Genomic DNA, 25,016 nt, shown 5'->3' with positions numbered 1-25,016 from the left:
AACAGAGAACTAAAATTCCGCATGCCTCTGAAAGAAAAACCAAAGCCATACCCCCCGACAAATATGGTTATTCACAAAATGTTTATGTATGCCAAACCACGTTGCAGGACCCTAACTCCTACACTGAGATGTTAAAGTTACCTCCACAAGAGGTGGACCAGTGGAAACAGGCAATGGATTTAGAATACAATACACTTGTTAAGCACAATGTGTTTTCTGAAGTAACCCTGCCAAAAGGTCAAAAGGCTATTGGCTCTAGATGGGTTTATAGGTGCAAATACATGCCAGACGGTACCCTAAAGTACAAGGCATGATTGGTTGCACAAGGTTATGCACAAAAACACCTCTGTGACTATGATCAAACATATTCACCAACAGCCAGACCTGAATCTTTGAGAACTGTTTTGACCATTGCAAGTAAATGAAATTTCAAACTACGACACTTTGATTTTGAATGTGCTTATTTGAACACGAATCTATGTGAAACTGTTTACATGCAACCCGCTCCCGGTTATGGCGGAGATCAACCTGATAATGTGTACCTTTTGCATAAATTGTTGTATGGGTTAAAAAAATCAGGAAAGAATTGGTACATGTGCTTTGATGCAAAACTGAAAAAGATGGGATTTCAAAGATCTGTGGCTGATGCCTGTGTTTACAGAAGAGGTCAAGCAAACAAACAGGAAATAGTCCTGATTTATGTAGATGACATCTGTGTATATGCCAAAATGGATAAGCAATTAGAGCACATTTACAAACAGCTGTGTGAGACATTCATTTGTAAAAGACCTTGGTTCTACAATGCATTATCTTGGAATAGATATAATAAAAGTACCAGGGAAAGGCTATCTTTTTAGTCAACAGAAAAAGATAGCTGACTTGGTAAAGAAAGCCAGACTGGAAAAAGGCAAGACAGCAGCACCACCCATGATACTGGACTTTTGCAAGTCAAATTAAACAGTTGCATTCAAAAACCCAGAACTGTATAGATCCTTAATAGGCAGCTTATTACACATCTCAAATTGGACACGGCCTAATATTGCTTTCACAATGAGTACGTTGAGTAGCTATGTTGCCAGCCCAACACAGCATGATTGGGAAGGGGTGAAACATGTAATTCGATATCTCAAAGGTACAGCTAATCATGGACTGTTATTCAAGCCTGATGTAAATAGTAGTAAACTGTGTGAAATAGCAGACAGCTCATTTTCTAACTTCGAGGACAAGAAGTCCTGCACCTATTTCTTGGTTAAGTACGCTGATGTAGCCATAGTGTGGGACTCTAGAAAGCAAACCTCAGCCAGCCTATCAACATCTGAAGCTGAGTTTTGCGCTTTATCAGAGACCTGTTCAGAAATAAAATGGCTTGAAACGTTGTTGACTGAATTATGTTAAAATATAGTAAAACCTATTGCTATATTAGAAGACTCACAGACATGTATCAATTTGGCTGAAACTGAAAATCTCAAGACAAGGACAAAATACATTGGTGTTAAGTATCAGAATGAATGAATGAATTCGAATACCTTTAATGGCATATAAATGATTCAACATCAACATGAACATCAACACCACAAGATAACAACAACCTTTACAACTTTGGGCGAGTTAAAATAACGGCATTAAAAAATTTAGCCACGGCTTCCAACAACTCGTAGCTGTGGCTATTTAAAAGATATAGAACCTTCTGGTTATCTATAATACCTTCGTTCCCTTTCAAGAAAGGAATTATGTGCTTCTTCCTCTCTATCTCATAGAAGGGACAATTCAACAGCATATGAGATACTGTTTCCACAGAGCCCATATGACACGGGCATTTCCTGTCTTTATGTGGAATTCCACGGTGGCGTCCAAGACTAAGGGAAGAAGGCAGGGCATTACACCTAGCTAAAGTGATTGCTGTATGCCACCGGGCCTCAACCAGGAGATAAAGATACCGGGCTATGGTTAATCTATCCAAGGGTATTCCCAGGGAGATCATGGAACAGGTTTGATTAGCTTCCTCTAGCATCTGTCGAAACTCTTTGTCAAAAAGTCTCTTTTTGATAACCCCATAAACTTTCTGCTCTGTTAACATTAGCAGGTCCTCCAAGGGGATGCCCAGCTCATTGAGTTTGGCTTCGATTTTAACTCACCACTGAGTTGTGTGGAGAATGGTGAGTCCCTGGGATGTATAGTCCAGTTCATCCTGATTAAAACAAATCCTGGCCCAAAACTTGAATGTACGGCACAATGTTTGGCACAATGAATGTACAGCACAATGAAATTATTTCATTGATACTCCCCAGTGAGGATCCAAAGTATCAGAATGTAAGGGAAATGGTACAAAGTGGTGAAATACAGGTATTGTACATTGAATCAGAGAACAACACTGATGATGTCTTAACAAAACCTGTTGCACAGGAGAAACAATTAAATGATGAAACAATTAAATGTGAAAATGTAAGTGTGAACAGTCAGATAATTTTGGAAGGGGTATCAGAAGTAGTCAACTTCAGATGAACAAAATCTATCTGACAGTTTGCACTGCTGAGACAGCATTTCTCATCCCCTCGTGGTACGCACCTGAACTGATAAGAAACTATGAGCTGATTGATTGTAAATATGTATATAGATAGACAAAGTTCAACTGGAACTGTGTGCTAGGGACACTTGTTTTCTGCATAGCATTTTGTCAGTCTGAACTGTGAAATAAAAGCCCTTCTTTGGAAGAGAAACTCTGCATTCGTGTGCCTTGCTTCAGGTTGCTGACCTAAAAGCTGACTACTTTATTCCAGCATAGACCTCCACTGCAGGATTGTTTGCCTTAGCAGAAACAACTACAGTGCAGCAGTGCCAATGGCTATTGATGCTCTGGGGCATGATTTCATCACCGTTGCAAGGGCATCCATTTGTTTTCTGAATTTAGCTTTGCCTTTTGAAAACACTAGCTATAAAACATTGCCAATAAATGTATCTGTTTGTTCCAGTGGCTATTCTGTTATCAGAAAATATTCTGGCAGTATAGCTTGAAGTAATTGCTACATGATTTTGTGCTGAATGCTGTTCAGTATAATGTGTCTAATCATTTGGTGCTATTATATCTATTTGTTTCTCTTTTTGACTGCAGTCACCCAACAAACCAACAGTACCCCAAGAGAAGATAAGACCTCTCACAAGCCTTGATCATCCCCAGAGTCCCTTTTATGACCCTGAAGGAGGTTCCATTAAATCAGTAGCCAGAGTTGTCCTAGAAAGGATTGCACGGAAGGTACCAGTATAAAATGCCAAATAAATAAAATGTAATAACCAGCCAAAAATCTGCTCCAAATATATGTTAGTCATTGTTTATTTACTTATTTCATTGATACTCCCGAATGAGGATCCAAAGCAGCTTACATCATTTACTTCTCAATTTTGTTGAGGCAAAATGTATGTTACTCAACTGACCATTAGAGTTTTTAAAAGAAACATCAGAAGCATCAATTGGAGATTTTAAATTTCACCTCCTGTGTATTGTGGATTAGTGCAGTTGAACTGTCAGTTTCTTAATTAGGAGAGCTTAAGAAATTGAGAGAAGCTTGTGAGAACATATGCCAATTGTCACTGGGGCGAATTCCTTTTCTTTTACTATAGTTAAAGGATAAGCTTCCACAGTCCCTAGAATCAGGTTCCTCTTCCATAGAAGAGGAACTTGATTCTAATCAGTAAATGGTCCAATAGTGAGTTGCTGCCTGAGGTGGAGAATGGGGAAGGCATGCAAGGAATAAAAAACTCACACAACTTGTTTCTTGGTAAAATAACTGGCCACAACATTTAAAAATACAACTCATTTAAAAATCATAACACCATAGGAACACTGTGAGGGATGGATCCAACCTGAAAACCCGAAAACCCTCACCCCCCCCCACATGCCTGTTTGAGGGGACCTGGTGGTATGGCAAATTACTGGGAGCCCATGTGGATGCCAGCCTCTACCTAGTGCTCCCTTTGCCACCAGCTGGTGTAGACCAGCTGATGGCCCACACCTGGACATACAGCTTAGTGGCCTGCCACAACCTCCAAGTCTCCTTATGGGAACTCCATCCATGGGGAGGCAGGTATGCAGGCACCATTTCTCCACAAAACAATCCATCCCCACACCCCAAACTACCAAAGAGCAAGGGCAGATTACCCAAAATGCTGGTGATTGCCTTTCTTAGAGTGAGGAATCAGCAAGGGAAGACCTTGCATAGTGAAAGGCTGGATAACTATTATGAGATCTTTTCCACCAGCATTTACAGAGATGATTTCTGCAAGAAATCCACAGGAAACAGGAGTAAAAGTTAACAATTTTATTAGAAAAAGTAAAATAATAAATGTACAATCACACAATGATAAAGCACACAGAAAATTCACACAGATCTAAGATTTAGATAGAGGTAAGGGTAAAAGTTTGGAACAAGTTGGGATTTGGGATGAGTAAGGCAATAATTACCTGATCTTGAAGCGGAATGGTCTGATGAGCAGAGTTCAATTACCTGCATTAAGTTTCAATAGAGAGACAGGGTAGAAGACAGAGCTGTGAACAGTATTAACCAGACAAAAAGTTGTCAAGAAAAATACTGAAAACCTTGTGCCGGGTGGATAAACTACTTCATAGGGAAAATCGGGTCCTCAGGCAATGCTAAGCGACCTGGCCTTCTTGGACAAAGGTGATTCTTGTTTTGTGGGGGAAAACAAAAGAGGGAATTTAGGCTTAATGTTCTAAGCTCAGGGAATGCCTGACAATGATTAGATTTTGGGTTGGAACTGATGTCATTGCAGCTCCAGGATAATGTCATGAAGGTGGTTTTTGGAGAGGTTAGTCAGGAAACTAGAAGATGGGATTATTTCATTGGACAATGACTGAAAAGAAGTCTTGATAATGTTAAATTGTAGTATATCTGCATATTCTTTGTCTCATAGAGGCAGATGTTCTGGGATTGAGGTGGGAACTGGTTTTCCCTGGCTGAAGACTTTGTCTCTTCCTAATTACTTTAGGAAGTTGAGGCAGGCTATTTGCAAGTTAATGCTGGGATGGCATCCATCTTGGCACTGCATTGCTAGGCCACCTCCAAGGTTGGCAAGATAGGTAGAGACATGCAAGATAGGTAGAGACACTGTTGTCAAAAGAAAACAGACCTCCTCCATCCATCATGAGTAGCACCCCCTCACTTCCACCCATGCCCCAGCAGCGCCCGAGCCCACACAAGCCCAACATTTCTTACCATGAGCAACATTTATTTTCAATCAGATTAGCATTTTCAAATCTCTTTCATATTTTTCATCCTTGCTTTTTCCCCCTGAGGAGAACTCTTGGTATCTCTCAACATCAAAAGAGCAACCTAAACTCTGACACCCTTGCATGCTAAGATGTTCTATGATGCATAGGCTTAGATGGGCCTAGTAAAAACTTCAGGCCTTCAATAATTCTGAGAGTCCAAGAGCTCATATCTTATTAGTACATCTTCTGGCACTTGATTTTCCATTCCAATGCTCACAACTAGATTATTTCATCTGTTAATATAAACATTTTATTTGCAGGGGGAACAGTGCAATATTGTTCCTGATAACATTGATGACATTGTTGCAGATCTTGCAGCAGAAGCTCCAGAAGATGAAGGTACTTTTTAATTATCACGTTCTTATGTGTGTTTGTGTTTTGTTTTGTCCTCCAGTACAGCTACTCTATATTTTATGCCTTCCCTATTATTATTACTCTAAAAGCGGGGAGGGTGAAAGAACCATTTTCTCAGCTATTTGTGTTAAGAGCCAGTATCATTACTTGATGAACACCCACAATGATGGTGTCACCTGGCAGAATGTGGGGAATTGAAAGCATGATAACTAATTTAAAAGAAGCTTAATCCTACCAACTTTATTTTCCTGGTTGGTCTTCATCAAGCTCTAGTATTTTCTCCATCTAGCTGCTCTTTATTATTATCATTTGGTGGTGGTGGTGGTGGTGGGAGTGTGTCTACAAGGACAGTCTGCTCCCCTTATAAGCTTATGAAGAGAATGCAAATAAGAGGAGGAATAGGGTCAGCTAGTGCATCTGTTCTAGTATGTTATCTTTTTAAAGATGATGCATTTTTCAAGTTTAAAAGGTGGTATATTGTCTGTCTACCCCCCCCCCCCAACTTTTAAGTGAAAGTTCACCACTTCACATTCATTTTGTCTTTTTTTTCTGGAATGTAAGCCATTTCTGTGTTGCTTATAAGGGCCTCAATAAATGTTATGATGTGAGTACCATAGTACCTTTAAATGCACCTTTTTCTCTTCCTGAAGACAGTTGGAGGTTATCTTGGTAACTGCAGAAACATTTTTACTTTTTTTAAATAGTATCTTTCAATACCTTGCATAAAGGCCTTATCCAGACTTACAAAAGTATAGAAATTTGTCCTCATTTCTTTTTAGCAACAGACCTCCATGTATGCATTGCTGGTATATTTTCAAATCTCCTAAGGACAGGGAAGGATATAGTCACCAACAGCTAGATGAAACAAAGCTTTCACATTAATTCATGCTGGATAATGTTTGAATATTTTTTTTCCCAATACTTTTTATTAGGTTAAAATATTTGAACAACATTACAGGAGGGTATATCGAAAGAAAATAAAATCAACGTATTTCTTATTTCTCCTTATACATTCTTTCTTATCTCCCAACTTAATTAAAATTAAAATAACTTTATACGTGTCTCTAACTGAGACTCTGCATAGTCCTTTCTTTTTTCTTTTATTTAAAAGCTGCGTCAAATCAGCTTCCTTGGTGTGCTTCCGGGTCGGTAGTTGTCTGTAGCTTCCTTCCTTCACCTCCGGGGTTGTCTTCTGGGGGTTTTTCCCCCTCCTTTTTTCTATGTAGTTCTTATTTATCTCATATAAACAAATATAGAGAAGTAAAAAAAAAACCAAAATCAGTGTCTTATAAACTTAAATCAATAGGAATTCGCCTTGTTATCAGATCTCTTTACTGAAACCATATTACTTCACCCAGTGTTATATATCCAAATTGATCTATAATCAATTAGTTGTACTTCTAATCCCTTGTCCTCTTTTTACTATTACAGTTTAGACTCTATCTAATCTTTACCTATATTTACAACTATGTTCCACTTTACAAAAAATGAGAGAGCTAAAATAAAATTTAAATAACTAAATATTATTTTTCCATAGTCCTTTAATATTTACTCCTAATTCTTCTTGCCGGCATTCTTCTTTGCTTTCCATACTTTTGTAACTAAAGGAAAACACAATAAAAAAATCAAAAACAAAACATCTGTGGGATATACACATATACATGTACATACACATACACATACACACATATATACATATACCTATACCTATACATGCACCCACACACGTATATATATATATATACACATATATACACATGCTCACACAAATACCCACATATATACACATACATACATATACACCTATATATACACACACATACTCACGCATATACACGCATATAAATCTTGTCATCCGTCATTTCAATAATCTATCTAAGTAATCATTATATAATCTCCATGTTTTTTTTAAATTTATCCTCTTTGTCTTTAAGTTTACAAGTCAATTTATCTGCTTCCATTACAATATACAGTCTCTTTCTCCAATCTTCCAAATTTGGGGCCTTTGGTTCTCTCCAGCTCTTGGCAATTTCAATTCTAGCTGTGGTTATCATGTATAGGAATAGTGTATCATTTTCTTTCATTCGTTTATCTTCATGGAGACCTAAGAGAAAGATCTCCGCTTTCCTTTTTATCTTACATTTTAATGTTTTTTCTATTGTTGTAATTACCTCCTCCCAGTATCTCCTTATTTCTTTACATTCCCACCACATATGCAAGAACGTCCCCTTTTCTTTCTTACACTTCCAGCACTTATCGTTATTCATACTTTTCATTTTAAATAATTTCACCGGAGTATAGTACCATCTAAAATATATTTTTTGGAAATTCTCCTTTAAGTCCATCGCCAACGTAAATTTATTATTCTTTTTCCATAATCTTTCCCATTCCTCAAGTGTAATATTTCTTTTTATATCTTGTGCCCACATTATCATCTTCTCGTTTACCCTCTCTGATTCTGTCCTGTAATTCAACAATAAATCATACACTTTCTTGATTATTTTTTTATTATCTTTTAATGCTGCTTTTTCAAATTCATTATGTTTTATTTGGAACCCTCGTCTTTTCTTATCTTTATTAAATGTTTCGGATAATGTTTGAATATTGACAGGACTATCTGAGGACAAGGGAGTTCATTACTATGAATTAGTTGTGAAGTGTATATTCATGCAGTTTATCAATCTTCAAAATCAAAACCTTACTTTAAAAACATGTGTATATGTTGCACAACAAAGTAGCGAAGCTGGGGAATACTTCATCTTGCACCTCAGTAATCCATGATTTGGAATTAGCAGAAGCCTATAGAAACTATAGTCAGGGAGATAAAGTTTACCTGTGTTTAAACAAAAAGCTGGTAGAATGAGTATTTCAGTGAACCAGTGGTTCTAGATTAGATCCTATAGTCTAAAGTTCCCATCTCAAGTCCTGACCTGGATAGCCCAGGATAGCCTGATCTCATTAGATCTCAAAAGCTACTCAGGGTCGGCCCAGCTTATTATTTGGATGAGAGACCACCAAGGAATACCAGGGTTGCTGTGCAAAATAAGGTAATAGCAAACCTTTATTGGCTCTTATTTGGAAAACCCTGATGTGTTGCCGTAAGTTGGATGTTACTTAATGGCACTTTATGCTCACATAAACCCTCTTAAAATGGATATTTTTCACCTACTAAACAAATTTGAATGTAGTATAGGCAAACCAGATGAGCAGAGAAGGTTAATAGCCACATAGATATATGCTAACTTATTTAGTGAAAAGAATCTTGGTCTAGAAACATAGACCGTTTCCGCACAAATGCGGAAGCGGCCGGGTCGGTGTACTCGACGCTGACCTGACGACCGTGCGGACGGTCCCAGAAAGAACAGGGGTCGCCTTACCTGCTCTCCGGCCCTCCGGCGCGTCGCCGGGGCCTGGGGACACGCTTACCCTGCCCTGCGCGCCTGCTTCCGGGTCGCAGAGCAGGGGGGGCGTGTCCCCAGGCCCCGGCAACGTGCCGGAGGGCCGGAGAGCAGGTAAGGGAAGCGAGGGGGGAAGCGCCGGGAAGCCGCTGCCGTTCGCACGGCAGCGGCTTCCAGCTGGCATTTCCCCAACAAGAGCGCTTCCCAGCGCTCTGGGAAAATGCCAGTGTGGGGATGGGCAGGCGGCGCGAGGGCGGCGCGGCTGCGATGCAGCTGCGCCCCCTGTGCGAATGGTGGCCTGGGGACGGCGTTTTTGCCGTCCCCAGGCCGCCATATTCCGCCCGTGCGGAAACGGCCTTAGATGGAGAAGGGATCCTTTTTACACAATTGGCAACAGTGTCCAATAGCCAAAAAGTATTGGCATACAATATTTAAGAAAATAGAAAAAGGTTAGAAAAGGGGTAAACGTGGTCCCACTGTGCAAGCACTGGGTCATTTGTGACCCATGGGGTGACATCAAAATGTTTACTAGTCAGACTGTGTTAATAGGGAGGTTTGCCATTACTTTCCACAGTCATCTACACTTTCCCCCCAGCAAACTGGGTACTCATTTTACCAGCTTTGGAAGGGTGGAAAGCTGAGTCAACCTTGAGTCAGCTTTTTTTTTGTTTTTGTTTGTGAGACTTACTATACCGCCCACCCCCGAAGATTGTCAAAGGCTTTCACGGCCAGATTCAACTGGTTGTATTGGGTTTTCCGGGCTGTACCTAGTAATGGCAGGCAATTGACCACTAATTGACCACAGCATATTTCTAATAATTAACTGAAGTGAGTCTAAACTGACTTCAGTCAGCATCAAACCTAGGTCATGAGCAGAGCTCCTGACTGCAGCACTGGAGCTTACCACAGTGGTCCTCAGGATCACAGAAGCATTAACATGTCAGAATACCTTGCAGTCTCAAAGTTGCCCTTCTGTTGTCATTAGAGTAATAATCTCAATATCTGATTAGATGTCTAGTTATTAGAATTGTCAGGTCCTTCCTGGCAATAGGAAGTGCTTCATGGGAGTGGAGCTAGAGGCAGCAAGCCACACACCCAGTGCAATGACATCACTTCCATGTTTACCTGGAAGTGCTAGCCTTGTACCAGGAAGCTCTACCACCCATCTCCAAAAGCTTTTGAGATTTCTGTAGATCTTTGAAGTGTGTTCCTAGAGTGTTGCTGACACTTTTAGGTTCCTCCCTTCAGCTGACCTGCTTCCACCTGCCAACCAGCTGAAGGTCACCAGGGGGCATAGTCAATTAGTGGCCAATTGCCTGCCATTACTAGGAAAAAAGGAACCCTATTACTTACATTAGCAACATTACTGGGAACAAGATAGGTTAGAAGTTCAGATCAGTAAAATGTTTATGCTAATGAAAGGTGGAAATTACTGCATACAGAAATTGGCAACCTTTTATAACACTGGAGCAAAATTAAACCTAATAAAAATATTAGAAAGATTGTCAAAGGCTTTCACGGCCAGATTCAACTGGTTGTATTGGGTTTTCCGGGCTGTACCTAGTAATAGCAGGCAATTGACCACTAATTGACCACAGCATATTTCTAATAATTAACTGAAGTGAGTCTAAATTAATCTGCTTGCCGTTTCTCTATAGATTAGTATTTTGTTATGTATTAGATAGATGGGGGGAAGTCACCATGATAAATGTAACAGTATATCTTTTTACATTGTAATCTGTGCTTTTCTTCTCCTTTTTCTTGTCCTATTAAAGCTAATAGGAAATTTGAGTTTTCCTTTTTCCTTTTCTTGTTTTAGCACTGTTTGTTAAATATAATTTATGTACTTATTAAGTAAAATTGATTGAATGAATAAATTACTTAAAAAAGAATTTCTGAACTTGTGGGATAGTGTAAAACTTGGAATACAATAGTACTTAAAAAAAGTGGGGTGCATTAAAAACAGTTGAGAACAATATTTTAGAAATGAAAACCTTGAAATATCACTTTTTAACCCTTTTCCAGATAAAATGACTCTAGAGCAACACAGAACTAGCCAAAATGGGCATTCAATGTACTAGTTCCACAAAAAACAGTGGATACATTAAAGACAATTGAGAAAAATATTTGACAAAGGAAAATTCTGAAAAATCATGGTTTTCTTAACCCTTTCCCAGTCAATGTGTGGTTAGCCATTAAATGGCCTTTTCCACATGCACAGGTTACTGCAGATTTTCCCAGTGGTGATACCTTGTGTCTTAAAAACGTTTTCTATGAAATCATTCCACATGCCTCAATTGTCCTTGTCCCTTCCATCATTTTCCCCCTTGTCTCTTCAGTTGGATTTATTTCACACACTAGAGCTGAAAACATACTATTCCTAATGGTGGTGGCCCAGAAGAACAACCCTTCCCCTTTTTTCTTTTGTACAGCTGCTCTACGGTTCCTGCACAGTTACAAGGAAGCAGCTATCCAAAAAGATCAGCTGAGATTTAGCTTGGCCACCATTGCTGCCCAGGGGTGGGGCAGAGGGGCAGGCTCAGCACTGGGATTCAGTCCAGCATGGGGCTAGGCTGCCCAGCTGCTGACTCAAGCAAGTGATGTACCTGGTGGAGGTGGGGCTGCTGCCTTATATGGGCAGGCGGGCCATCCCACACCTTTTCTCACTCAAGTACCAACAGCTTCTCCCACCCTCCCTCCTTCATGGGTCTGAGTTTTTTGTTGTTGACATTCTGGTTATGGTGATTGTTGTTGTTATTTGCATTTCATCTGTCACAGCCTGGCAAGTTGTGCATGGGGACTGATCCATTCGGGGGGGAGGAGCCTGCATGCTGGTCCTCCCCATTTGGTGGGGGTCTCCACAAGAGGCCAGGGGATGGAGCGAGCCTGTGAACCACATGCCCAGGTGGGGGCTGGCGGTGGTTCACACCCCCTGGAATCAAAGGGACTTGATCCAGAGACCAGCACCCAGATGGCTCTCACTATCTTGCTTCTCCAGGCATTGCTGTTTTCCCCCATGGGAAAGTTATTATTGGGGGACAGCAGACTTGCTGCCCAGTTCCAGATCCATCTGCTAATTTGTGCCTCTGCTTCTTTTTGCCAGCACACCAATAAAATGGCTATGACCAAATTTTACCAACACAATGGGGGGGGGGGTTGTGTCTCCTTCTGCACCCTCGGACCACTTCCTCCCCTCCTGGGGTGGCAAATGGTTGGCCATTTTTGTAGGCAGTTATACTGCAAATACCAAGTAAAAAGGAATAATTTACCCAATCCTAATGTGTGCTTTTATTACTTGGAGCTAAATTCCCTATTAAAGTTATCTGTAGATACATATTATATTCTTCCCAGTTGGTTGGTCTTGAGCAAACCAACCCACACAGAAGAATTACATGATGGGTTGCCAGAAGTAAGATCAGAAATTGTGCTAGGATTTATGGAACAATGCTTAGAATAATGGGAAGGGAAACCTAACCAGGATGTACTGGTAATGAGCTACTATAGTAGAATGAACCAATTCACAATGTGAAATGGGAGAACTAAGGGAAAGGGAACAGGGGGAAAAAAGGGTATGATAGGCAGGGCTGCTGGGAGGGGTGGGACTGAGAGGACAATATTCCTGGGGCCCAAGTCAGTTGGAGGGCCACTGAAGCCAGAGTCAAATTGTATTCAACTGAATGCATTTCAGTCTATTTACTTCTTATGCCAGGTATGTACCACCATGCTATATGCTTCTTAACCTTTCATGATCTGCCTTCATTTCCTCTCTTCCCCATTTCTAAATTTTATCTCTCCTTTTATTTGTCAAAATTGGTCTCAATTCCTCCTACACTGCCCCGGTCAACCTCCCAGAGCTCTTGAGCAAGGCTAGGAAATCCCTGCCCATCTGGTCCACCTCTCAGCCTTCTATGGCACTTTGACAAAGCCAAGAAACTCCTATGCTGCCCAGGGTTGCCTCTCAGCCTTCCACAGTGCCTGGGCAAGGCCAGGAAACCCTTGCACCACCTGCCCCTAGTTCTCAACACCAGGGGCCCCAGTCTCAATGTCTGTTGAGGCAAGGAAGGCAGGTCTAAGGGGAGGCATAGAGAAGAGTGGAGCCTTGGTCAGTGGGACAGCACATGCAGCCAAGAGAGGTAAGGAAGGGCAGGCTCAAGTCTGTCTCAGAGGCTCTGGTTGGAGGGGAGAGTCCTAGGGGCAAAACTACCCCTGTATGAGGAAGGGAAAAGAGGCTCAGGTGGAAACTGGTGGCTAGCAATTCATTGAGCTGGGAAGTTTCCAAACCACAATGGAAAGGTAGCCAGTGAGTCCTCCCTCACTTCTGAAGTCCACGAAGCTAGCAAGGAACTGTAGGCACCAGCTCCCATCTAATACCCATTTGTAAATGCTACCTTGCTACTATAAACATCAAAGTCATTCATGTTATATTACAAATGACAATCTTTTCATCAAGGCTTGGTTTTGATCAAGAAGTCATACTTTGATGAAAACAGAGAAAATGTGCTTCCCTTCACTCTGAACCCCTGATGTCAAATGTTATTGGGTCATTGTGTTCCCATTCTTCTGATATTTTAAACTTCTGGGAATTTATGTAGAATGCTACCCCATGCTTTGTGTAGCATAAATAATCCTTTTTAGGGTGCACCCATAACTGATATTAATGGGGACCATTGGTTTAGATAGAATGTGTAATTGTACACATTAGTCTTTGCACAAGTGAGTGTGCATGACTACCAAAAAAGTAAATTAATATTTGCCTGGATGAGTGTGCAGAGTGTAAGTGGCAGGATATCGAGAAATCATGAAAATGAGAATGTATAACAAATGGGATGGTAATTAATAGGGAAAACAGCATGGCCAACATGAAGAAGGCAGAGTGGTCAAACAAGAGAGTATCAAGGAAGATTTCTTCTTTGATTATTTTTGAATTTCTACTTGTACTGAAAGCTATTTTTCACAGCAGCCATTGTAATATCAGTTTGTATTCAGATTATAAGATCTAAACAAAGCTGTTAATAATAGGATATTAATGATAATGTTAGGTCACTATAAGTCAGATTCATATGATCTGCCTAAGCTGGAAGCAACTTCGTAATATCTTCTGATAATAAATTATGCTTTTTTAAAGATGACACTCCAGAAACCTGCATCTATTCAAACTGGTCCCCATGGTCAGCCTGTAGCTCTTCCACTTGTGAAAAGGGAAAACGAATGAGGCAAAGAATGCTCAAAGCTCAGCTGGACCTCAGTGTGCCTTGTCCAGAAACGCAGGACTTTCAGCCATGTATGGGGCCAGGCTGTAGTGATGAAGGTAAAAAGAGGAATCGGGGGAGTATATCCAGGTATGCATCATTCTTTAGCTTTTGTATTTTGGGAACAAATAGAAATTGTTTTTGGTGTTTCAGATGGTTCCACGTGCATGATGTCTGAGTGGATAACCTGGTCCCCTTGCAGTGTGTCCTGTGGCATGGGAATGCGATCAAGAGAAAGATATGTGAAGCAGTTCCCTGATGATGGCTCCATGTGTAAAGTGCCTACTGAAGAAACAGAGAAATGTATTGTGAATGAGGAATGCTGTAAGCATTTGATTTAACCACAAAAACCCTAATTGTTGCGATAAGCAGCCACTCTTTAAAAATAGTGCCATTAGACTGATCCTCTTTTTTTATATGATGTCTAGCTCCTAGCAGTTGCCTGGTGACAGAATGGGGGGAGTGGGATGAATGCAGTGCCAGCTGTGGTATGGGAATGAAGAAACGGCATCGAATGATCAAGATGACTCCAGCCGATGGATCCATGTGCAAGGCAGAAATCACGGAAGCAGAGAAATGCATGATGCCTGAGTGCCGTAAGTATCTGTGGTCTGTCATTAGGTGCAACAGTCCTCAGTTGGGGCCTGCCAAATGCAAAGCAGATGCAAAACATTGTCACAACCCTGTATTAGCACTGTGCTGAATTTTCATAAGGTTTGATTTTCAACGTGAGAGTTGCCATTGAAGCAGGAAGAAGGTGGTTCATGAAGGTAGAAAAGCTTACCATACATTTTCTCACATGTTTTGTCATGCTTGCAAATGACCACAATTTGCCTGATTTTCTGTGTAGCAAATATATTCCTGTTTCCTTGACAGTGGTAATATGTTCTCTCCTCCTTCAATAACTGCCCCTTTTCATACAGTTTTGTGCCCTTTGGCAAAAGGATGCAAAGACACTTCTTGCCAGAAGCAAAAATTGCCCCTTCCCCCTCCGTGCAACAACACCCCAAAATAACTTTTTTTGTGAAAGGGCCATTGGAGTGGATTAGACTTGATGGCTCTTGGAGGTCTCTTCCAACTCTTTGATTCTATGATAATACCCGGCATAAAGCAATCAGCCACATTTTGTCCTCATGGAAGTTTCCAGGTTCAAGATAGAGATCTGAAGCCTCTCTTAAAGGGACATATATTTGAGTATTTTCAGCATATTGATGACACCAGATTCCATGCTTGAAAATGATGTTATTTAATGGACTGATGATTTGTTTTCCTATTATATAGGTATCATGATATAGTAAAAAAATGTTGTGGCATAATCATTTGTGAAATCTTGTATATGTCAGTTTTATGAGGGGACAATGATGCACTTGGAAATCTACTCCCTAATATGTAAAAAAACTGCATGTGTCAATGCCCGCATGTGTATGTGTACACAAACACACACACACACACACACACACACACACACACACACACACACACACACACACACACACACACACTCTCTTAATTTCCTGAGAGAGATACACAGATCAGCCAGGGAGATATAAAGTCTGATCTACACCACGTTAAAGGTGGGAGAAAGGTTGTTTGTTCTGTTCCTCACATTCTAATCCCTGTATTTTCTTGCCACTCTTGTGTGTTTTGCATCCACTCAGTATAGACACTGAAGGCTGCTTAGATTTTTTTATGATTCACATTGCTACACTTCATAGACTTGAAACTACTTGGGCAATTTGTCTTTTTTCTACGTTATTTCAGCACACTGCTATTTTTAGTCCTTCGTCGATTTAGACAATCCTCAGACAGTTCCAAAGTACTGCTGTAGACAATTCCAGTAGACAATTCCAAAGAAACCAAAGTGCCCCTGTTATTTTTCTTTGAAACTTTAGTTTGGTACATATTTCTGCTAACACATTTTCTACCCTTGATGCATTTGATTCTCATTACAAAATTTCTTGTCCTTAATATACCTTTCTAAAGTTCCTGGTTTTACTACTACAGTGTTTGTTTCAGAAGTGGTCGTTCTCCTCAAAAGGTTATGCAAAGGTCTTCCTGTGTTCTACTTTATTAGATTTTTTTTCTAACTTGTATGGAGATTTTTTTTGTTTTGACTTGAATTGGGGGAGTGTTCTTAAATGACTTTCAACTTGAGATCCTGTCATGCACTGTCATGCCACTTGAGGTCCTGTCATGCGCTTTCCACTTGAGGTCCTGTCATTGTCCTTGTCTTCTTTCATCTTTGTGCAGCCCTCTTATTTTGCTGCCAAATAGCTGAAGAAAGCATCAGTCCACAGGGACAAGTAGACCAAGCTAAATAAGGAATGTTGCAGAAAAATGAATACCAGAAAAGGCCTGATAAAGCATATAGTTTGACTCCACAGATATTTTTATACCTCACAGGTTTACAATTTGTTTTTTAAAAATCCAAAATTATTTTTTGGGGAATAATTTTTTCATACATTATGTTGCCAGACTGAGCAACTATACTATGTGTTCGGGAATATCTGATAGCAGCATATTAAGTGGTCCTGCTTCAGAGGCATGACTGGGGAAATGGCGCCTGGAGAGAACATCTGCTCTGGGTGCCACCCCCATGCTTGTGGTAGGGGCTTGGGGGTGGCTCGGATAGGCACCTCAGCAGCAGGCCGACTCCTGAGCCACCCTGCTGCCACTGTGCTTGTCCAATCCTCCCCCCTCCTGGCAGGCCACCTCCTGTCGTCCCCAAGTCCTGGGGAGGGCAAAAGCCAGCTTGCAGGGAGGTGGAGGGCAGGGCACCATGGCAGTACCCAGCAAGGGAGAGGCCTCCCTACCACGCGGCTGGGTCTGGCAATGCAGCTGCGAGGCCTCTCCCCTGCTGGGGGATCATGCTAATGAGTACCTGGCCTCTCCCAGGGCACATAGGGTCTCTCCCCTGCTGGAGGGGAGGTCACACTAGCGTGCGCAGCCAAAAAGTCATGCAGATGCGAGAGGCTTCCCAGTCCTGTGGCTGGGCCTGGCCTTGGGTGCTGGCAAGTGCTGCCCAGCCACAGGGAGAGCCACCAGGCACTTTCTGGGTCGCCGTGCCATGAAAGAGGCAGGGCGCAGGGACTTGGCCAGTACCTGGCACTCTCCCCACATCACCAAAAGGCATGTATAATGTACTATAGGTGGTACATTACTGTCTTGCTGAAAAATCACTGGACTCCCTCATCAGCAAGATTTGTTCATGAGTGCAATTTCCTCCCATAATACCAATCCAGTTTTCATCAACACTGCCCATCCACTATTGCTTGGATAGTATTTTAAATTGCTTTGTGTGAGCAAGAACATTTCTTTCTTCTGAACTAGATACCATTCCTTGTATGCTGTCTCCTTGGTCTGAGTGGAGTGACTGCAGTGTAACATGTGGGAAAGGGATGAGGACACGACAGAGGATACTGAAATCTGCTGCTGAACTTGGAGACTGCAATGAGGAGCTGGAACAAGTGGAGAAATGCATGCTTCCAGAGTGCCGTAAGTTTAGGTGTCTGATCCTGAAAAGTTAACTTAACTCTGCCCCATCCCCTTATTCCTAGTACCTGACCAATGTAAGTTCCACTTGTTCAAACTATCTGACTATCAAAACCTAAACACTTACACCCATATAAGCACACTGGACTTCATTCTATACCATAGGTGTCAAACTCTCAGCCCTCCAGATGTTATGGACTACAGTTACCATCATCCCCTGCCAGCATCATGCTGGCAGGGGATGATGGGAACTGTAGTCCATAACACCTAGAGTGCCGCGAGTTTGACACCTGTGTTCTATACTAAGACAGAATAATTGATTTCTTTCTATAGACCACAGTTGATGAACCATGTGAAACTTCAAGAGGTCTTCACTGCTGCTGAGAAGTGGTTAAAATGATGTCACAGTGATAGTATTTAGTGTTTATGTAGCAAATTCAAGTGCTCAAAGCCCTTCACACATAATTCTTGCATGGTAGGCTGCTATTATCACCTCCACTCAAGGAAACTGTCAATCATCTTGCAGCAAAAGGCAGACAAAGGCAGGATAAAAGTTCCGTAATAATGGCCTTTGTAGAATCTCTTTCCTCTTATGCAGTTTTGTACCTGAGAAATGGGACAGACTGTTCCCAGTCTGCAATGGTAAAAGAAAAAAAAGAGTACTGAGGACTGTACTAGAATGCTCCAATGAGCAATTCACCTTTTCCCCATTCAGAATTCTATCCAGAGTAATCTGAATTGACTCAAAGCAAAATTAAGGTGTTCTAGTTTTTAACAAAGAAATATTAGTTACCCATATTTAGTACTATTTTATCACTGATACAGGTTTTACATAAGTTCCACTGTGAAATTTGTCTTGATATCAAGAAAAAAAATCACATGTTAATAGTCACATTGAAAACAGGCAGGTTCATCATTTATCTTTAATGACATTTGCTAAGTTTGTTCTAATAACATTCCTCTTTTTCTCTAAATAGCTATTGACTGTGAACTAACCGAGTGGTCCCAGTGGTCAGAATGCAATAAGTCTTGTGGAAAGGGTCATATGATCAGGACAAGAATGATAGAAATGGAACCTCAGTTTGGCGGGGCACCATGCCCAGAAACAGTACAGCGCAAAAAATGCCGGATAAGGAAATGCTTGAGAAATCCCAACGTTGAGAAAAGGCGCTGGAAAGAGCCTCGGGAGAAAAGAAGAAGTGAGCAAACAAAAGAAGATATTGATGGTGAGCAATTTCCAGGTATGTGCAGTGCACATTGCTTCAGAAAAGTTTCATAATCACAAGTTATGGCTGAAAAAGGTTGGTTCTCTTCACTATAATACTTATGCCCCTTCCGTACATGCAGAATAATGCACTTTCAATCCATTTTCAATGCATTTTGCAGCTGGATTTTAGCAAAACCCATTTGCAAACAGTTGTGAAAGTGGATTGAAAGTGTATTATTCTGCATGTGCAGAAGGGGCCTAAATCTTTCCTGATTAATACATCCTGAATTGTCATTTGAAGATCACTGGAAGGCTAACAGCTTAAAAAGGATTTGGCTTGATTATAGCATATTGAACAACAAGCTAAGTCTGTTGTAACATGAAGTCAGAATAAAGCATGTATTGAACCCCAGAAAGTAATTAAAAGTTAATTTTGAACCCCAGAAAGTAATAATTGAACCCCAGAAAGTAATTAAAAGTTAATTTTAGATATTTTCTAACAATAAAATTTCCTAAGTCTTCCAGTCACTAATAAAAAAAATACTAGCTCGTGTTTTTGATCCAATAGCAAGATCCAGATAATCAAAAGCTAAGTTAGGAAACAGCAGCCCCTTTGCATATAAGGCAAAACTAATCCTTTCACTTGGGCAGCGTCTCTGATTTAGAATTTGTTAGAAGCTGTAGCTGAGATATATAAGCCACAGGTGAATCCATTAAATTATTCATGCTAAGGAATTCCTATGTGTGTAATCTGTAGTCCAAGGAAATATGCTACCTTGCCTGTAAAAGTCTCAATATTTATATGCCTAACCATGAGATTTTAAAAATTTAGAATTAGAAACTGAAATAGAACCATCAGCAATAAGTATAAAGAATTAAGAGAGGAATCTTAATAATGGAAACCTACCAGTGATTCTCTCTGTCTCATTCAAAATTCCATCCAGAGTACTGTCAATTGACTCTCAAAGTAACTCTCTCTTCTCTCTCTTTTATTTTTAGGTTGTAAGATGAAACCATGGACTGCTTGGTCGGAATGTACCAAACTATGTGGGGGTGGCATTCAGGAGCGGTTCATGACAGTAAAGAAGAGATTCAAAAGCACTCAGATCACCAGCTGCAAAGATAAGAAGGAATTAAGAGCCTGCAATGTTCACCCTTGTTAGCAAAACAGGAGGCTTCTGAAAAATGCACTCTGAGATAAATGTAAAATCAACTTTGATTTTTTAAAAAGGATATAAATTGTGTATACTAGTCTTCATTTTTGCAGTGTGGTTTGCTTATTAGTCTTGCTGGTGCAAGAGATATATTTTATAAATATTTCCTCACTAAAGAATACTGAGAGTTGCTTGGATGCTCCAGCTAGCCCTTAATCCATAAAACTAGTGATGTCATTTGTGAAATCCTGTAACCTGGAAATTATAGACATCTCTGTGGACATACTATGGCCACAGAAATATTCCCTGTAAATACATGGAATGCATGCATACATGACATTGCAAACTTAACTATCCATTTGGATCCTGTTTCAGAATATCCAAAGCAGTGCCTCTGTGATTATAAAACTGTGCCAAGGAAATATTTCAATAATGCTGGTTCAATAATACTACAGGTGCATATTTATCTTTACCATCTTGGTGTAAAAACTGTATTTATAAGCAGTTCTCTGACACATTATTTTTCTTTCCTGAAAATGATACGGCCCAAATAGCATAAATAACATTTTTGTTCTTCCTACATTAAAAAGGGGAAGCACATTTTAATGATTCACATACGAATAGCCCAATGTTTGAGAACCTTTTTTTCTGGAGGCCATATGTAAATTAGCCCACATATATTTACCCTTGGACCCTATGCTGGGTGGTCAAGAACAGGCAGGTGAACTTTCTCCATGCAGCTTGAATAAACAGATCTCAGGAGCTTCAAAGGAAAACATGGACTTCAGAAAGCTGAATCAACATAAATATACAATTCATTGATTAAATAACCACCTGTCTTCTCTAGACCTTTGGAATACTGCAGGCCTACTGCAGAGCAGTGCTGAAGAGGGATGGAAGGATTGGGTCCCTCCTCTTCATCTAAGAAGCTGCCTTTGTTTCTTTCAGATACAATACAGTAACATTTTCACGTCAACCTTCCATTGCAAACTTTGTTACCACTTTCATTTGTTTCTCCTCATTTGGCCTCCATGCTTCTTAATCAGTATATGCAAAAATAGCTGTCTTTTGGAACCCTAAGGACTGGACCTAGAATAAGTTGTGCCCTCAGCAAGGAGGCTGCTCAGACACTTACTTCATTGATCACAGCCAACCAACAGATACCAGCTGTGAGAGAAATCAAAATATTGATCCCGTGAGCTTTTGTTTTAAATGATATTCAATTTTCTCTGGGTTTGTCACATTGAACTCAAGAGGATCCTCCATAAGAGGAAAGCTATTCCTTTAAATTAGTCATACATTCTACCTTATTTATTACTTGCAACTAGCTTCTCAAAATCTCACCATCTTTCTTCTGATAGGTGTCTCCATCCCAGTTTTCATACTCAAAACTCAGTTTGGCTTGGCAAGTGCCAGGTCACACTATGACAAGGAAAATAGGTCTGGAATCATTTCCAGTATTAATAAGTCCAAAAGCAATTGAGGGCCAGGGGCCAGAACAAAGATATCAAGAGTCCTATATGGTGCTGTAAAATAATGAGCAGAAATATCATAAAAGAAGCACACCTAGAAGTCCATGTTTAGAGGGTAAGTTGATTCTCTCCCATGCACACAGCATTTCTGAGTTTCTTATAATTAAAATTAAATGATTGCACATTATTTTCCCAATATTTACGTAATTATTCAGTCAAAATATTCATAACATATATATTCACTGGTATATACACAGTTGCATAAAAGCGCAAAAAAGTGTTTCATTCCTTTATGCTGTTTTTGTCTTAAATATTAGTAATTGTCTCAGGAAAAGGGTTGGCTCTACTAAACTAAGGCCTTTTGCATATGAGTTGTTTACAACGTATACTGCCATCAAATACTACTTTTTGTTTCTTTGAATTCTACATTTCTTTTTACTACATTTGGTTCAGGAAACATTTCCCCTTCATTTTTTCTCTATTGTTTTCCTGAGCACTTTTACCACATTTTTTTAAAAAAATCAATTTCTGAGCCAGCTCTCCTTGAGCATGCGATCATTTTGAAAATGTCTTTATTTCCTCACCCCACCAGATACTTGCCCAAATCCATGCCTCAACTTCCCCTTCAACATTTTCTCCTCATCCTTCACTTTTGAAAGGATTTTTAATTTTTTTTCTTTGTCGTATCAAACTAGCAATGTTGAAGCAGAAATAAGAAGCAGGGGTAATTAGAGTCGATTCCCCACTGGCGGAATCGGCCTAGGATTGAACTGGGACCATTAAATTACAGTACCTAGTTGATTCCAGAGTCACTCCTCATGGCAGCCGAGGTCTCGTGTTGGAACTGTGATCAGAGGGCATGATCACCTTGGTGCTTCTTATGCTCCTTCTGTTCCTGATTGGCTGTTGTTTTATGGCAGGAACGTGAATGTGCTTTTCTTTTCTTGTTTTTATGTAACGGCTATGTAGCCACATTGTCACAAATCTTCATGGCTAGAAGCAGTGCATAAACATGCACTGTTTAGTTGCATGGCTTTGTATGCAAGAAGAAAAAAATAAATAGCGTGCTTTTCCCCGCCATGAATCTCCCATTCTGCGCATGGCCAAGACACTTAGCTGTGATTGGCTGAAAGCACAAATGAGAGAATCATGGTGGGTTAGGATTCCCCACGATACCAGGTTCATCCTGTGTTTGCCCTAGAACAGCAGAAAAAGTTACACCTCCCTGGTGGTTTTAAAAATAAAATGGGAAGAAGGGGCAGAGCTGGAACAGACACGAGTTGGACACAGGAGCTGTGGGGAGTTCCAGGAAAACTGCAGGGGCTATCCTAGGTCAATTGCACAAGTGGAGAATCAACCTAGATCAGCTTTGTCAATTTCACATACAGCTTGTAATGTTAAAATTAAAGAACAGATAGATAGAAGCAGGGGTGATTAGATCAGCTTTGTCAATTTAATATCGAACTAGCAATGTAATATTCAGGCAAAGCTTCCATTTTGTGTGGATAATTCTCAGTGGTAGAAATGGAGGCTGAGACATTTTTGAATTGCTGCTTCAATGCATCTGTGCTGTAATGCTAGAGCACCTGCACAAAAGGAAAAAAAGTGGGGGAGAGGGTTGGTCTACTGTTTCACAGATGACACTAGGCTAGGAATAATGCATTTTCAGCAGCAGTGTATGGAATAAACACAACTGAAGAGACAAAGGGAAAAATCAACAATGTGAATAGAGGTGTGCAGATGATTTCGCTGAAAACATTTGCAAGACACAAGATTTGATCACTGGGGAAAATCTGTGGTAAACTGTACAAGTGGAAAAGGCCTATGAAAGAATATTGTGATTTCATTTCAATGTAGTTAACTATTCATCTTTCATCGTTTTCCATATTTGACTGACATACATAATTGCTCAAAGAAGTTGCCAGGGAATTCTTTAATGTCTAATGATACAATAATTGGTTGGTTGGTTGACTGGCAGACTTCTCCAACAATTCTTATAAGACAGCATGAAATAGTATTGGCCTGTGAAGAAAATTCAGATGGTGTATTGGCTTATATCAGATAAGTATTTAAACTTGTTACTTTTTCATTTTAAAAAAGGGGCCCCTGATCAATTTCAATAGGACTTTACTCATGACAACCTTTTCCACTGATGAAAATGAAATTAAAACTGTCACTAAATTTGAGCCTTTAACTTACAAATTATGTTTTTCTGATAACTGAAATAAATATTTTTTCTGATCAAGGAAATAAAGCTATATGGAATGCATAAAATTACTGCAGTGTTATTGTAAACCTAATATATTATTTGCTATCCATCAGTTAAGAATAAACCAAGCTTGTTTCCTTTTATAATACATGTTGGTCACCTGTTCTCTAGAGCTGAAAGCACAGGGATAAGCTCTGAGAATTTTATAAACCTCACTTTTCATATATTAGCATTGTTATTTTCTTTTCTTACATAATCTATAGAATCTTCACAAGCAGCGAAACAAATGTTTGGGGACTTACATGTACAACAGGTTTTAATAAAAGCTACTTGATTTTTTAAAACAAACAAACCCTCTTCGTTTTTAGATTTTCTTTGTTGTTGTTTTTGGATCACAATGGGATTTCTGAGAAAGCTATCATGGATATATTTCTTACCAAAGTCTTGTGTAGATGTTTTGTATGTAGTTGTCTGGCTAACATATTATTACTTTGGAATAAAGACATCTTTATTATGAAAACAACTGGCCTTGAATATGTTTCTGTTTAATAATACTAGGTCACTTAAGTAATCTAAAGTAAGCAACATTTTCTCTTTATTTTTTTCATTTGCCTTGGAACATTTATAATTTTAGTGTAATCAGTGACAGCAAGAATGGCTTGATTTTTGTCCTTCCTGGACATTAAAACTATGCTTTATGCATTTTACTGTGCCCTAATGGAGTTTTGCATTGTTGAATCAATACCTAGGCATTTACTTTCTTATATTTTTGTATTGCTTTTCAAGCATAAAGGTTTTCAAAATAGTTTTGTTTAAAATAAGAAAAGCTACCTGGCAGTATTTAATTTGTGTAACTTGACACAGCTATGATGGATTTTTTTCCTTTTGCATTTGCTGTATCATCTGCTTGTGTATGTAGGTGTATATGTGTGTGTGTGTGTGTGTAACCATCCGCATGAGACTATATGAACCTATCTTAGACAAAGCTTATCTATCTAGCTCAGTACTATCTACCTGTACAGAGAGAACTTCTACAGTAACTCAAGTTCTACTACTTGAGATATTTTAAATGGAGATAGCAAGAGCTGAACTTGAGTCTCTCAAAATAGGTGCTGTATCAGCACTTCTGCCCCTTCCCCAAAGTACACCATTCAAGGCTTTTTATAACCCCCTTGTCATACTGTGCCCTTCTGTCAG

The 25,016-nt window shown here is 39.9% G+C and overlaps 1 protein-coding gene across 1 annotated transcript in view; it reads left to right on the top strand.

Annotated features, from left to right (window-relative positions):
- Nucleotides 1-24,342, top strand: part of SPON1 (spondin 1) — a 397,555-nt gene extending 373,213 nt beyond the window's left edge. Inside the window, exons 9-16 of the mRNA XM_048484581.1 lie at nucleotides 3,110-3,250; nucleotides 5,545-5,623; nucleotides 14,162-14,344; nucleotides 14,439-14,609; nucleotides 14,714-14,881; nucleotides 17,616-17,780; nucleotides 18,755-19,018; nucleotides 19,984-24,342. Of these exons, the coding sequence (XP_048340538.1) occupies nucleotides 3,110-3,250; nucleotides 5,545-5,623; nucleotides 14,162-14,344; nucleotides 14,439-14,609; nucleotides 14,714-14,881; nucleotides 17,616-17,780; nucleotides 18,755-19,018; nucleotides 19,984-20,147 (1,335 nt within the window). The 3' untranslated portion in view covers nucleotides 20,148-24,342. The remainder of the gene's footprint in view (nucleotides 1-3,109; nucleotides 3,251-5,544; nucleotides 5,624-14,161; nucleotides 14,345-14,438; nucleotides 14,610-14,713; nucleotides 14,882-17,615; nucleotides 17,781-18,754; nucleotides 19,019-19,983) is intronic.
- The last annotated feature ends 674 nt before the right edge of the window (nucleotides 24,343-25,016 follow it).

This window comes from Sphaerodactylus townsendi, linkage group LG02, assembly GCF_021028975.2.
Source record: "Sphaerodactylus townsendi isolate TG3544 linkage group LG02, MPM_Stown_v2.3, whole genome shotgun sequence".
Taxonomy (NCBI): domain Eukaryota; kingdom Metazoa; phylum Chordata; class Lepidosauria; order Squamata; family Sphaerodactylidae; genus Sphaerodactylus; species Sphaerodactylus townsendi.
Note: the sequence above shows the minus strand (reverse complement) of the source record. Positions and strands in the feature narration are given on the sequence as shown.